Source organism: Hyaena hyaena, unplaced genomic scaffold (assembly GCF_003009895.1).
Source record: "Hyaena hyaena isolate Hyena2069 unplaced genomic scaffold, ASM300989v1 scaffold_75, whole genome shotgun sequence".
Lineage (NCBI taxonomy): Eukaryota > Metazoa > Chordata > Mammalia > Carnivora > Hyaenidae > Hyaena > Hyaena hyaena.
In genome coordinates, this window is record NW_024080707.1 from 810095 (window position 1) to 823708 (window position 13614).

General features: G+C 42.2%; 1 protein-coding gene across 1 annotated transcript in view; it reads left to right on the forward strand.

The window, feature by feature from the left end:
- The first annotated feature begins 8063 nt into the window (after nucleotides 1-8063).
- The window catches only part of ROR1 (receptor tyrosine kinase like orphan receptor 1), a 262889-nt gene continuing 257338 nt past the window's right edge, over nucleotides 8064-13614 (forward strand). The window contains 1 exon segment of the mRNA XM_039233468.1: nucleotides 8064-8124. Within this exon segment, the coding sequence (XP_039089399.1) occupies nucleotides 8064-8124 (61 nt within the window).

Sequence of the window (13614 nt, forward strand, 5' to 3'; positions counted from 1 at the left end):
CTAGGACCTCATAGCTCTGTGTTGGGACCTTTCTCCTGGCTCTGCTGCTGGATGGCCTTTTGTATTCTTGTCTGTTACCTTCCACTAGAATATGAATAGGGTCTGGACTCTTCCTGGCTCGTCCATTTGACCCCTAGAGTACCTAGCATAGTGCTTTCTACTCAGTCCACTGCACAGATGCTTGTGGAAGCAGACTTACCAACCCAGAGTTTCAGAATAATAAGGACATTCCTTCCATGCAGGGCTTTTGTCGTGTTGCAGCTTGAATCATGGCCCCTAAAATGATAAATCTACATCCTGGAATCTGTGGATGTGATCTTATTTTAAAAAAGGATCTTACAATTGTGAGTTAAGGATTTGTGCCTTTGGACTTTTCCCTAGGGTAGTTATCCTCACCATACATAATCATAGGTTTAATGATCCTTGTTTTGAATAGCTCACAATGAAATAATTAATTATATTTAGTATCAATAGGAAGTATAAGTGATGATGCTGAATGATACCTTGACACCACAAGAGACAATGATGTAGCTATGGCGGGTGGAAGGGTGACTTCCCATGTCCTAATCCCCAGAAACTGTGAATGTGGTATTATTTGGAGAAAGTATCTTTGTAGATATAATTAAGGGTTTTAAGATGAGATCATTGTGAATCGCCTGGGTGGGCCCTAAAACCAAGGACAAGTGTCCTTACAAGAGACGTAAGAGCAGAAGACAGAAGTCCATGGGAAGACAGAGGCAAAAATTGCTGCGTTGCAACCACAAGTCAAGGACTGGAGCCACCCAATGCTGAGAGAGCTGAGGAAGGATTCTCCTCTGGAGCTTTGGAAGGAAATATGGCCCCACTGACAGTCTGATTTCAGATTCTGACACCCAGATCTTTGAGAGAATAAATTCCTCTTGTTTTAAGCCACCAAATGCATGATTATTGGTTATGGCAGCCCTAGGTAGTGAATACATGCAAAATGGGTTGAAGTTTCTCTTCTATGCTTAACTAGCTATACATTTCTTTTTTTATATATATAATTTTTTAAAACATTTATTCGTTTATGAGAGAGAGAGAGAGAGAGAGAGAGAGAGAGAGAGAGTGCGAGTGGGGGAGGGGCAGAGAGTGAGGGAGACACAGAATCCAAACCAGGCTCCAGGCTCTGAGCTGTCAGTACAGAGCCCAACATGGGGCTTGAACCCACGAGGGGTGAGATCATGACCTGAGCTGGTCAGATGCTTAACTGACTGAGCCACCCAGGTGCCCTGCTATACCTTTCTCAAGGGCAGGGACAATGTCTGTCTTGTTTCCATTTGGGGCCCCTGTGCCTAGTTGAAGGACAGATACATAATAAATTCAGTAAATTTTCATTCCTTTCCCCTTCTTTTCTCCCTGTTGTCCAAAGTTCCCTGTTTGCTGGTAAGAGCAGAAGTGGTTCCAGAACATACTTCTATTTTTCTTTGGTTTCCTATTTGTGGCAGAGATTGTTAGGTGGTTTTTTGTTGTTTTGTTTTTGTTTTCCAGTATGTATTCTCTTCTTCTTTTGTGATGATTGAGTACCTGATCTTTGGCCTTCCTTTGCATCTGGGTAGGGCTATGCCTCCATGTTCTGGCCAGTAGGTTATAAGTGGAAGTGTTGTGATGTAGCTTCTGGGAGCCTTCCTTAAAAGAGAGCTGGTAGATGCCCTTTGTCCCTTCTTCATCATTCTTCCTTCCATTGTTCTTCCTTCGAGGTGCTGCCATTTTGCACCATGAAAACAAGAGTCCCCCCAAGGGCTGGGCAGCAGTGATTTAGGCGGGGCCTACATCCCTATGCGCAGCAGAACCATCGTGCCAGCACTGGGTTGCATACTTCTAGATCTTTGTGTCGGAGAGAAATAAAGCTCTTGTGCAAGCCATTGTTATTGATTGTGTGTGTGTGTGTGTGTGTGTGTGTGTGTGTGTGTGTGTGTGAGTGATTTATCATCACCTACAGATTTGAGACTGTAGGGGCATTATTTGCTCTGAGGAGACAGAAATCAAATGAGAGGTGCTTTGAGCTTCTGCTTCACTGTGCTGATTCAAAATCTGTGGCCTCAATTTTTAGTTTATTTATTTATTTTTGAGAGAGTGAGCAGGGGAGGGCAGAGAGAGGGGGAGAGAATCCCAAGCAGGCACTGTGCTGTCAGCACTCATCCTGACTTGGGGCTTGATCTCACGAGCCCTGAAATCATGACCTGAGCAGAAATCAAGAGTCAAATGCTTAACTGACCAAGCCACCCAGGTGCTCCTGTGACCTCAATTTTAACCGAGGAAGCCCTTGGCATAAACTCTCGAGTTAAACAAAGCTGAGTTTGAACTTTGATTTTACTCTTCCCTCCTGTGGAGTGACATAAGCTCTCTGAGCCTCAGTTTTCTCATCCATAAAATGGAGATAATGATAGCTACCTTTTGGATTGTTATTCTGGGCATTAGAAAGATACCATGTCTATTAGTAGATTCCATTGTAATAATATATTTTTATTTTCTTTGGACTAGTGAAATTACCAAGGCTGTTGTTTTAGGAAAGGAGGAAACAAAAAACTGAATAAAAAGTTGAAGCCGTAAAGCATTAAAAGGAACACTTTGACTTATACAAGGGATATACTCGGGGGAGGGGGGTCTGGGGAAGGAAGTTCTGTTTCAAGCTGTGGATATTAGGTTTTGCCATGTGGATGAGACTGGATTTTTCTAGTCCTTCAGCAAACATTTCTTGGACTCCTCCCATGTGCCATATGTGTAGGGCATACAGAGATAAATTAAGATGTGGTCTTGATCTCTGCCCTCAGGAGCCCTTTGTCTAATGGGAAAGACAAAGATTATTATAAGGCAAGGAGAAAACTGCTCTAAATGCAGCATTCACAGAGTGCCATGGGGGCAGAGTGGTCTGTCTAATGAATCGAAGAAAGTCAGACCCGTTCCCATTCAGGTTGGGTCTTGAAGGATGAGGAGGAGTTCTCCAGAAAGGGCCTGCAGTTTAGGAAGGGACAATTCCATAGACAAAGACAGAGAGGAAAAAAATATTGAAAAAAAAAAAAGACACAGAGACATAAGAGAAATAACATGATGATGGTCGCGGCTGGCCTATCCCTTAGAGGAGGTGGGAGAGGAAGGTTAGGGGACACGGGGCTGTAAATGTATCTGTGACGCTGCTGCCTACAGTTCTGGATTGCCTCTTTTTCGTTTCGGGGAGGCCAAGGACCTTTTTAAGGAAGGGAGTGATGTGAGCAGTTCTCATCTGATGCGTATGCTTCTCATCTCCCTGTTGTTTTCACTTGGAATGCTGCCACGTAGGGCAGAGAAGGAGAAGTCTTCTGGCAGTCCTGGGAGACACAGACATCCTTTATCTTGGTTGAGATTAACAAAAAAAATTAACTTAGGGTGTGAGGAGAAGCCCTCCAGATGAAAAATGGGCAAACCCCAATGAGGTAGCTGCTAGTAGTGATGCCAGCCTTTCCTAACTTTACTTGGCTGGACCATCCATTTTTATTTTTATTTTCTCCTTCTTTTGAAACCTGTTGTGTTTCTAAAACACACAGTTAAAACATACAGTTTTTCTAGTTAAAAAAAAAAAAAAAAAGACTCCACCTTTTGGAATGCAGTGCGGTTTTAGTTCTGGTAAGAAGTGAAGAAGATAGAGCTTCTGGATTTTTCCATGCATGATAGAGGGCATAATGTGTAAATATAGGTTACAAAACTATATCTCCAACATGAGCTCAAATTAAGAAAACTATATATGCATATGTAATGGAAAACGCCCTTTGGGTTATAGGATTTTTTAATATATTTTCCAGATTTTTTTTTTTTAGGGAGCACATGAATCTTAAATGTTTTTAACAAAAAAATTCTCAGTGTCATCCCTGTACCCAATCTGAGAAACAAAACAAATTTCTTGGGGGAGGAAGGATAGAATTAGGGGTAGGCTGTGTGGTTTGGAAAGCATTTATCTCCTTTCCAGTTGATTAACTAGGCTGTTGCTAAAGATTTTGATGTTGTTTCATTATTCATCCCATGTGGATTTATTGAGCAACTACTCAGCAACTAGCCACACCTTTCTGGGCAAGTTTATTTTAGATTGAAAGCCAATTCAATTCCTGGCTGGCCCCACTGCCTCCCCCTGAGGTTTTCTTAGCTGGGCTCAGCGCAGCCACAGCACCCTGTGATTGTGTCATCACCTCTCTTGCTGCGAGGGGCCACTCCGGAGCCCTTCATAAACAAGCCGTCCAAGCTGTTTGGATAAGAACAGGGAAAAGACAATAATAAACTCAGGAGGATGGCATGGTCAAGGTGGTTCACACTGAGGCTTTTTAATGGCTTTTCACATACGAGGAGCACTTTATTGTCTGCATTTCAAAACGCTATTCTCAAATGGCCACCCTGTAAATGCCAGGCTCTCTTGGGAGGCTTCTGTAACTGAGCAGCCTCAAGTTCAAGGGAAGGCTCTTGTTGTTTCTTCTGAGAACAAACATAAATATCAGAGGCCCCTCTGCCTGTGTAAGGGGCTGTAGGTTAGATGTGCAGAGCGGTGGCTATGTTTTAGAAGCTGTGTTATGTGTTTTAAGAATAGATAGTATTTTGAAGAAAGCTTTACGGAAAAAAAAAAGATTGGCTTTCACTCTCTCTTTTTCAGCACCAGCTGAAAAACCAGGACCCTGAAGTGAACCAGAGTATTCAGGAAGGTGAATCACAGAGGGAAATGTTTTATTAGAAACAGGCTTTTTGGTTGTGACAAATTATATGTGAAGTTTCAGGTACAGACCCTCAAGGCTATGATGGCTTCAAGCATGTTCAAGTGTGGCCAGAAAGAGAAAGCTGCCCTGCCTGGTTTATTGTGTGGTTTTGCTTCCTGGGGGAGAGGATGGGCAGGAGGAGAGAGAAAGGAACAAGCTCCAGGTTACTCTTGAGGTGAGGCTGTGGCCATCCTCAGCTCGTGTCAGAGAGAGAGACAGAGAGAGAGTGTACACACTGGAGCTGTTAGGCAAAACTGAGAAACTGTAAGTTGAGATAGAAAGTCCATATTCCTTCAATGGCTGTCAAGGCTTTTTACAGACTGATCCTTTCCAGATTGTCCAGATTAACCCATCCAGGTGCTAAATGTTGCTCCTCTTCTGTCCCTGGCAAACTCTACATAAGTGATCAGCTCAGAGGTGATCAATGAAGTCTCAGCCACTTTAGGAAAGTGGTTAAAATGTGCTCCCCTCCTTTCTCTTCATCCCGGAGCAGAGTCAATCACTCTTTCCTGTTTCTTCCATGTTACTTGGCTCCTGAGCACTGTTAGAATTGACAGTCACAGCATGGAGGAGCAGATGGGGTCTGGGTGAGCCTCTCAAGGAAACTGGCAGAGGATCACATGAGATAATACATGTGAAAGTTGTTAATCATGAAGCACTGTAATAGTGTGGTCATGGCTACCCTTTATGGAATACATGCTTGGCATTGTCTCATTAAGTCCTGACACCAACCACTTGAAGGTAGGTATTTTGATCATCTTCCTTTTCAAGATTAGGGAACTGAGTCTCAGAGTGGTTAAGAAGTAGCCTTCCCAAGGCCACATAAATAAAAATGGCAAAGTTAGAATTTAAACCCAGTTCTGACTCTGCAGCCTTGACCCACAGCACCATATTTCTAGGCTGGTGGGGAACTCAGACAGGAAAGGGATGTCCCCTCAAAGCCATCAAAGCTGGGTTGGAGAAGTAAAACAGTCACCGCCAGCTACCGTACAGCATGCGGTGGCATAAGGGTTCTAGAAAGGTGCATGTAAAAATTGTTTGGGCATCTGAGTTGATTTTGGGGGAGAAAAACAGGCTTTGTGGAGAGTTCTTACCTCACCTAAACCTTAGGGTTTTTATAGCAGAGTTGGAGAACAGAGAACGGAAGAACCTATGTGACTGAAGGCTGGGGGTGGGTTGGAATGTAAGATATGTGTGGAGGGAGGCATGAGAATGTGGCTACTTTGGTCACTTCTTATTATTATCAAAGACTTAGAACTCCTAACATTTCCCATTCACTTCTCACCGGCTTTCGTCAAGATACAAGATGGCTGCCAGCTAGCATATAGGAATAGCTGTTCTTACAATGGCTCTCACCTGAGATGGTAGTGCTTCCTCGGACTTGGATACATTTTTGATGGTCACGGTCATTGGTAGGGGTGGGGAATGTTGGTTGTGTATGAAGAGATGTGGTTGGCACTTAGTGCCCCTTGAGCAAAATATGCTAAATATCTTACAGGTCAGTCCTGCCCCAGGGAGAATTCTCCCACTCCAAAGTATCTTCTGCTAAGAAATAGTGTGGGATCACCCTCTAAGAGTACATATGTAGACTTACCCCTGGGCCACTGCATTGTCCCTCTGGGAAGCCTGATTCTGTTCCTGATATCCCTCCCCTGTCAGATGCAGGACAATGATCTAGGTGTTTTCTCCCCAATCCACACCTAACCTCCAGAAATGTTGCTTCCAAAGCTTATAATTGAAAATAAAAATGCCTACCCTATTTTCCTTCCCCTGCAGTGTCCTCTGCAGCTGAGGCCATTTAAGGAAAATGCTGCCCTGATAGGTTTTCATAACCTTCCTCTTAATGTGAACAACAACTGGAAAATGATCCGTCTGATCTGGCTACCACTGTGACAGGGAAGGGGATAAAAAGAGCATTCAGGGGGCCAGGCAGTTCTCAACAAGAGCTCATCAAGGTGGAAAACCAAGTGGCACATACCTGTGGAGAAAGTATAAAAGGAGCAGGGGTGGGGGAGTGGTAGGGATTGAGGAAAAGCCTAATAACATGGTAATAAGAGATAACAGGCTACAAAACCCCAGCGAAGCCGGGAATAAAAGAGCCAAGTGCCTCACAAATACAGGATTGAATGAGTTTCATGTTTAATGTAAATACACCTGCCATTTGTTCTCTGAAGCATCGGTTCCAGGGTTTAAGATAAAACAGCATTTTGAACACTGTGCCAGTGTAATTTGCCTTTGCCCATGAGCTGACTGAACACTTTGTTCCCAAACAGTCCCTAGGGACAAAATATTGCTCTGGCCAGCTTGGAGGTCACTTCTCATGCCATTTCCCTTATCCAGCGCTGCTTCTACCTGGCCTTCATCTAAGACTCTTGGGCATCTGGTAGCGCGGAGGGACAGGGGGCTGTTGGCCAGGAGTAACATGTGCTCGTGGCCAAAGTAGATCAGTTTACTCTCCTGCTTCAGAGTTTCCCCTTGCATTCAGTAGAAAGACTGGAACCCTCCATCTCTTCTGCTTCGGCCTCAAGTCCTCACCTTGGTCCATCAGCCGCAGCTACCAGACCTGCTTGCTTTCTGTTCCCGGGCTGTTAATGTACATCACTTCTTTCCCTGAGCCCACTCTCATGCCAGAAGAGATTGGGTCCCCTCCTACATTTGGTCACGGTGCCCTATACTTTTCCTCCATGGCTCTTTTCCCAGTTTATAATGATATATTTGTGTGATTACTTGATTTAATGTCTCTCCCTGCTACTGGACTGTGGTTTCCATGATGGTAAATCTGCTTTGTGCAACCATAGTAATTCAGGCACTCAGCAGCAGCCTGACATGTGGTAGGTATTCAATCAGTGTTCCTTTAATGAGTGAGTTATTGAGTATATTACAGACAGATTAGAAAATACAGATAAGCAAAAAGGAAGAAATAATATAAAAAGCAGTTGCAATCTTACAGTCAAAGAAAAAATACTTTCAGGGTTTTGGTTTTTTGTTTGTTTGTTTTGGTGTATACCTTTCCTGATTTTTTTCATTCTATGCAATGGTATTATTATTTTTCACTTAATATTATAAACAAGGTTAAATAACCATTATATTTATTTAGTTTACCATCATTTTATTTAACCCCTTATTGTCAGGCCCAAATTTAACTATCTGATCTATGTCTCATGGAAACTGATGGAAACTGATAAAGACTTGCGTCCTGTTGATCCGGTCAACCTTTTCCCTTATCCGAAAGGAGTATAAAATGTAAAATTGGGACTGGCTGTCCAGAAACACGGAGACATGTGGCAGATGGAACTCTAGACCACATGGAGAGAGCCCTGGCCACGGGAAATGGCTGTGGTTGCTGGAGAGGAAAGTGGTGGGACTGTTAAGGAGGTGCCACCTGCTCCTGGTGGGAGGAACATTGTTGTAGGGAAAGCCACAGCGCACGATGGCAGGATCTTTGCTGGCTCAGTGATGTGGGCAAGCAAAATGGCTGCCTTGGCACTATCTGGGAGCTTCTAGGGCTGATAGGGTAGTGACTCAGGGTGGGGAGAGAATCCCTTAGTACTGTTTGCCTAGGCTAGTGCTGGGCCGAGAAGATGAGCAAGCTGGCCCAGAGCCAGGAATGCACCACCATCCCAGCTCTCTGACTCTTATCTAGTGCCCCCTTGTGGCTGCCCCTGTTAACTCTGACTCGGGTGCCTTGGTGCCTGTGGTAAACCAAGCTAGACTCTCAGGTTGGATTTGGGAGACTGGAACAGGAACAGGTTTTAGGAATTTTTGTTAGAGATTCACCACTTCGTGAATCTGAGACTTCCTGCCTAAGGGTCCCTCTACAAGTCAAGATGGTGGAAGGCTGACTGTATTTCAAAGACCACCACTACACAGGGAACACTTAGTATGAATAGATACATGATACTGCATAAGTTTCACAGCAATAGGATGAGGTCGTTTCCACTATTATCCGCGATTTGTAAACAAAGTTTCTGAGACTTGGAGAGTGTCACAACCAGAATTTGAACACAGGTCTGTTTGGCTCCAGACCCCGGGCCTTTTTAACCATTATTTTTGAAGAATCTCAGTAGGTTCCTAAGAACGAGTCATGCTGCTTTCTAGAGCATTTGTGACCCAACACTATGCATTGAAACAAGGCAAGCTCTGTGCTCCCTTTTGGGGAAAGTTAATATTTCACATGCTCTTGAGAATTTAGGAGCTTGGTAAAAACTTACTATTAAACAGGGATTTTCTTTAATTCCTTTTGTTTAAAGATTTTCATGTGAAACACTCTATGTACTGTGCCTCCCTCTGAGACGTCAGTGGTGCCAGAGACCGTTAGGGAGTTTGTGTAAATAGAGAGCAGGCCAAATGCTGCCCACACAAGTAGTGAGACTCGAGGCTGAGCGTGTGGAACAGTTTCACAGTTGGCCCAGGGCTCCATGGAGTGTCCTGAAGCCTCATCCTGGGCTGCAGATCTGTGGACAGACAATGCCAGCAGAGGCCAAGTCAGCTTTTTTCTGTAGGTGCCTTAGACTCCATCCAGCCAGGAGATGAAGACTGGCATAAAGTATCTTTAACCATTCATGTAAAGGATAAATCTGATGAAGAAATAAAACCAGTTCATCTCAAAAGATCAATCTCAACTAATGTTAATGCACATCTTGATGAATTTTTTTTTTTGCAACTGACACTTCTTACAAAAGACAGAAATATCTAGAGAGTAAATAACAGGACAGAAACGCTTTGAAACATCTTTGAAATGATGGTTCAGTGCACAGGGTTAAAGGGTAGAACTGGTTCTCTTCAAGCATTTCTTAAATTGCCTCATTTTTATTTTACTTTGTTTTGGGAAGGACTGCATTCTATTGACACATTGAGAAAAAAATTACTTTTTGTTTTTCTAAAACTAATAGGAGCTTAGGCATTATGATTAAGAGCCAAAAGGAGCCAACTCCGATGAATGCCTCCTTTCTTAAGCTGCAAAATTTAATAGCTGCCACAGAGAGTTTTTTCTTTTAATCAGCAAAAAATTTATTTTGTCCTTGACATTTTATGCCAAAAATCAGCCTAGAAAGTGTGTTTTATAGCCTGAGCCGAATTGCCCTTCAGGTAGTTTTCCTGTGAGTACTGTTCTTTGAATTGGCTTTTTTGCGTTAGATAGCAAACCAATATCAATTTACCAGATAACCTTTTCAGTGTTTCTGAAAGATAAAAGAAACTGAAGCAGAAACAGCAGAGCATTATGGGTAAGTGCCTAGGTTCTTATGGGAATAAGAGATGGGTACCATTGGCATCACTACTTCCTGACTCTGTGACCTTGATAAATTACCCTACCAGAGCGTGTCTCTTCTTTCATTTGGGGACCATAATAGTGCCAGCATCATCACATTATAGTGATGATTAAAATGTGATGATTAATGCACCTAAAGCATTTAGCACAGCCCTTAGCACCTAGTGAGTGTTCACCGTGAGTGACGCCCACTATTACAATCTAAAACTTTGCCCCAGAGAAGGCCTTCTTATGATATGACGGTAGAAGAAAGGAGCAGAAAATAAGATGGTTCGACTATGTAGAAAAACTACCCAATATAAGTTTAGCACAAAATAAATGTAGGTTAAAATACTGAAAGCTGATTTTGTTTCTTAAATGTCATAGAAATGCAGTTGTTTATTAAACATGGAAAAATCCATGGGAAATCTCTTGCCTTTCTATTATCTGTTTGTGAAAACAGCTGGGGCAGTCCATACACCATAAGCACCTTGTTCAGTGCAAGGAACAGTGTTTGGCATATGGGAGAGCTCAAAGAAATGTGAGGTGCAGTCCTCGTGCTGGTGGAAGTTTTGGTGAAACTTGAGGAGTTAAAAAGAAAAACTGATTAACACAACGACACCTAGCTGCCCTATGGGGGGGCTGGGGGAAGAGGGGGGAGAAAAGACCCCAGGTCCAAGCGTTGGTGTTGGGAAGCTGGGTGGTTTGAGCTGATGTTTAAAGGATGGGGGGTAGGAGAGAAGTGGGAAAGTCTTTTATAGGGTTGGGCTAATGGCAAGAGCGAAGTCAGCATAGCAGGAAAGAGCAAGGCATGAAGAAGGAGACACTCGGCCATTGAAGGCTTATTAACGTTTAAAGCTACCTTTGAACCAGGAGTGTCTGTCTAACTAGATTGAGTAGGTCTGTCCATCCAGCCATTCTCCACCACCATGATTCATTACCTCAGAGTCTCTTATCTTTATATCAGAAGTAAGACGAGAGGCAGATGCAGATAGGAGGAAGTACTTTGCTTTTCACTGCTATGCCAAACATAGTTTGCATACCAACACTGATAATCTGTCAGCCCACCTCTCCTGGACACTTAATCATTTTCCTGGAATCCACTGGAATCATTTTTCTATGCATTACAGAGTATGCTTCATGGTGTCTGTTTTTAAAGATAAGTTTGGATTCCTTCAACCAACTGGCATTCCCACAAAGATCCGAGGTGGCCCATATTACGTATTCCTTCTCAAAGCCAAAGTGGCCAGTTTTGAATGCAGCTACCTTCATGGTCTGTTAATAATGATGGTTGGAACTTGTTGAGCACCTACTATGTGCCAGGCACTGTTCTAAGACCTTCACGTGTACTAATTTATTTGATTCTCCAGAAGAGAGGAGCATGGGGAGAAAGGGAAGATGGATTATCACATGGATTAACTGGTTACAAAATTAATCACCAGTTTATTCTACAAATATTTATTTTGTGCCAATTGTAGGCCAGGCAACATAATTAAATACTGGTGAAATTAACGAATGGGGACTTGAAGATTGAAGCAATTCAGAAGTCTCATCCTAACAGCCACTATGGGTATTTTATCCCATATTCTGTGTTGATGGTTTCTTGAACACATATTGACTTCTTGATTCTACATTGTTTATTTCTGCCCTGATTTTTATTATTTCTCTTCTCCTACAGGGTTTGGGGTGCTCTTGCTGCTCTCCTTCTAGTTTCTTTAGGTGTGCTGTTAGATTTTGTACTTGCACTTTTTCTAATTTCTTGAAATAGGCCCGGAGTACAATGTACTTTCCTCTTAGGACTGCCTTTGCTTCATCCCATAGAGTTTGCATTGTTGTATTTTCATTTTCATTTGTTTCCACATATTTTTAAATTTCTTCTCTAATTGCCTCATTGGCCCATTCGTTCTTTAGTAGGGTGTTCTTTAACCTCCATGTTTTTGGAGGTTTTCCAGACTTCTTCCTGTGGTCAATTTCAAGTTTCATAGCATTGTGGTCTGAAAGTGTGCATGGTATGATCTCAACTCTTTTATATTTTTGAGGGCTGCTTTATGTCCCAGTATGTGATCTATCTTGGAGAATATGCCAGGCGCACTTGAGAAGAAAGTGAATTCCATAGCCTTAGGATGTAGAGTTCTAAATATATCTGTTAGATCCATCTGGTCCCATGTGTCATTCAAGTCCATTGTTTCTTTAGTGATTTTCTGTCTAGTTGATCTATCCATTGCTGTAAGTGGAGTATTAAAGTCCTCTGCTACTAGCACATTCTTATCCGTAAGATTGTTTCTGTTTGTGATTAATTGTTTTATGTATTTAGGTGCTCCTGTATTCAGTGCATAGACATTTATGATTGTTAGCTCTCCCTGATGGATAGACCCTGTAATTATTATATAATGCCCTTCTTCATCCCTTGTTACTGCCTTTACTTTAAAGTCCAGTTTGTTTGATATAAGTATGGCTACTCCAGCTTCCTTTTGATTTCCAGTAGCATGATACATATTTCTCCATACCCTTACTTTCAATCCGAAGGTGTCTTCAGGTCTAAAATGTGTTTCTTGTAGACAGTAAATAGATGGATTTTGTTTTTTAATCCATTCTGCTACCCTATGTCTTTTGATTGGAGCACTTAGTCCATTTACACTCAGTGTTATTATTGAAAAATATGGGTTTAGAGTCATTGTGTTCTTTGTAGGATTCATGCTTGTGGTTGTGTCTCTGGTAACTTGCGTTCCTTGCAACATTTCCCTCATAGGGTCCCTGTCAAGATTTCTTGTAGAGCTGGTTTAGTGGTGACTAATTCTTTCAATTTTTGTTTATTTGGGAAGACTTTTATCTCTCCTTCTATTCTGAATGACAGGCTTGCTGGATAGAGGATTCTTGGCAGCATATTTTTTCTGTTCATCACATTGAAGGTTTCCTGCCATTCCTTTCTGGCCTGCCAAGTTTCAGTAGATAGGCCTGTCAACCACTCTGATAGGTTTCCCTTTGTATGTTAATGCCCTTTTATCCCTAGCTGCTTTGAGAATTCTCTCTTTACCCTTATATTTTGCCAGTGTCACTATGATATGTCATGCAGAAGATCAATTCAAGTTATATCTGAGGGGAGTTCTCTGTGCCTCTTGGATTTCAATGTCTCTTTCCTTCCCCAGATTGGGGAAGTTCTCTGCTATAATTTGTTCAAGGACTCCTTCAGTGCCTTTGCCTCTCTCTTCCTCTTCTGGAATTCCTATGATATGGATATTTTTCCATTTGATTGTATCACTCAGTTCTCAAACTCTTCTTGAACTCTCCTTTCATGTTCCTGGATCAGTTTATCTCAGCTTCTTCTTTTTCTATAAATGTGTCTTCTAATTCACCTCTTCTCCTCTCTGCCTCTTCAATCCGTGCATTGGATGCCTCCAATTTATTATGCATCTCGCTTATAGCATTTTTTAATTCATCACAACTATTTTTAAACTCCATAGTCTTTGTAGCAATAGTTTCTCTGATGTCTTCCATGCCTTTTCAAGCTGAACGATTAATTTTATGACTATTGTTCTAAATTCTTGTTCAGTTATGTTGCTTATATCTGTTTTGAGCAGCTCTTTTGCTGTCATTTCTTCCTGGAATTTCTTTAGAGGAGAGTTCTTCCGTTTT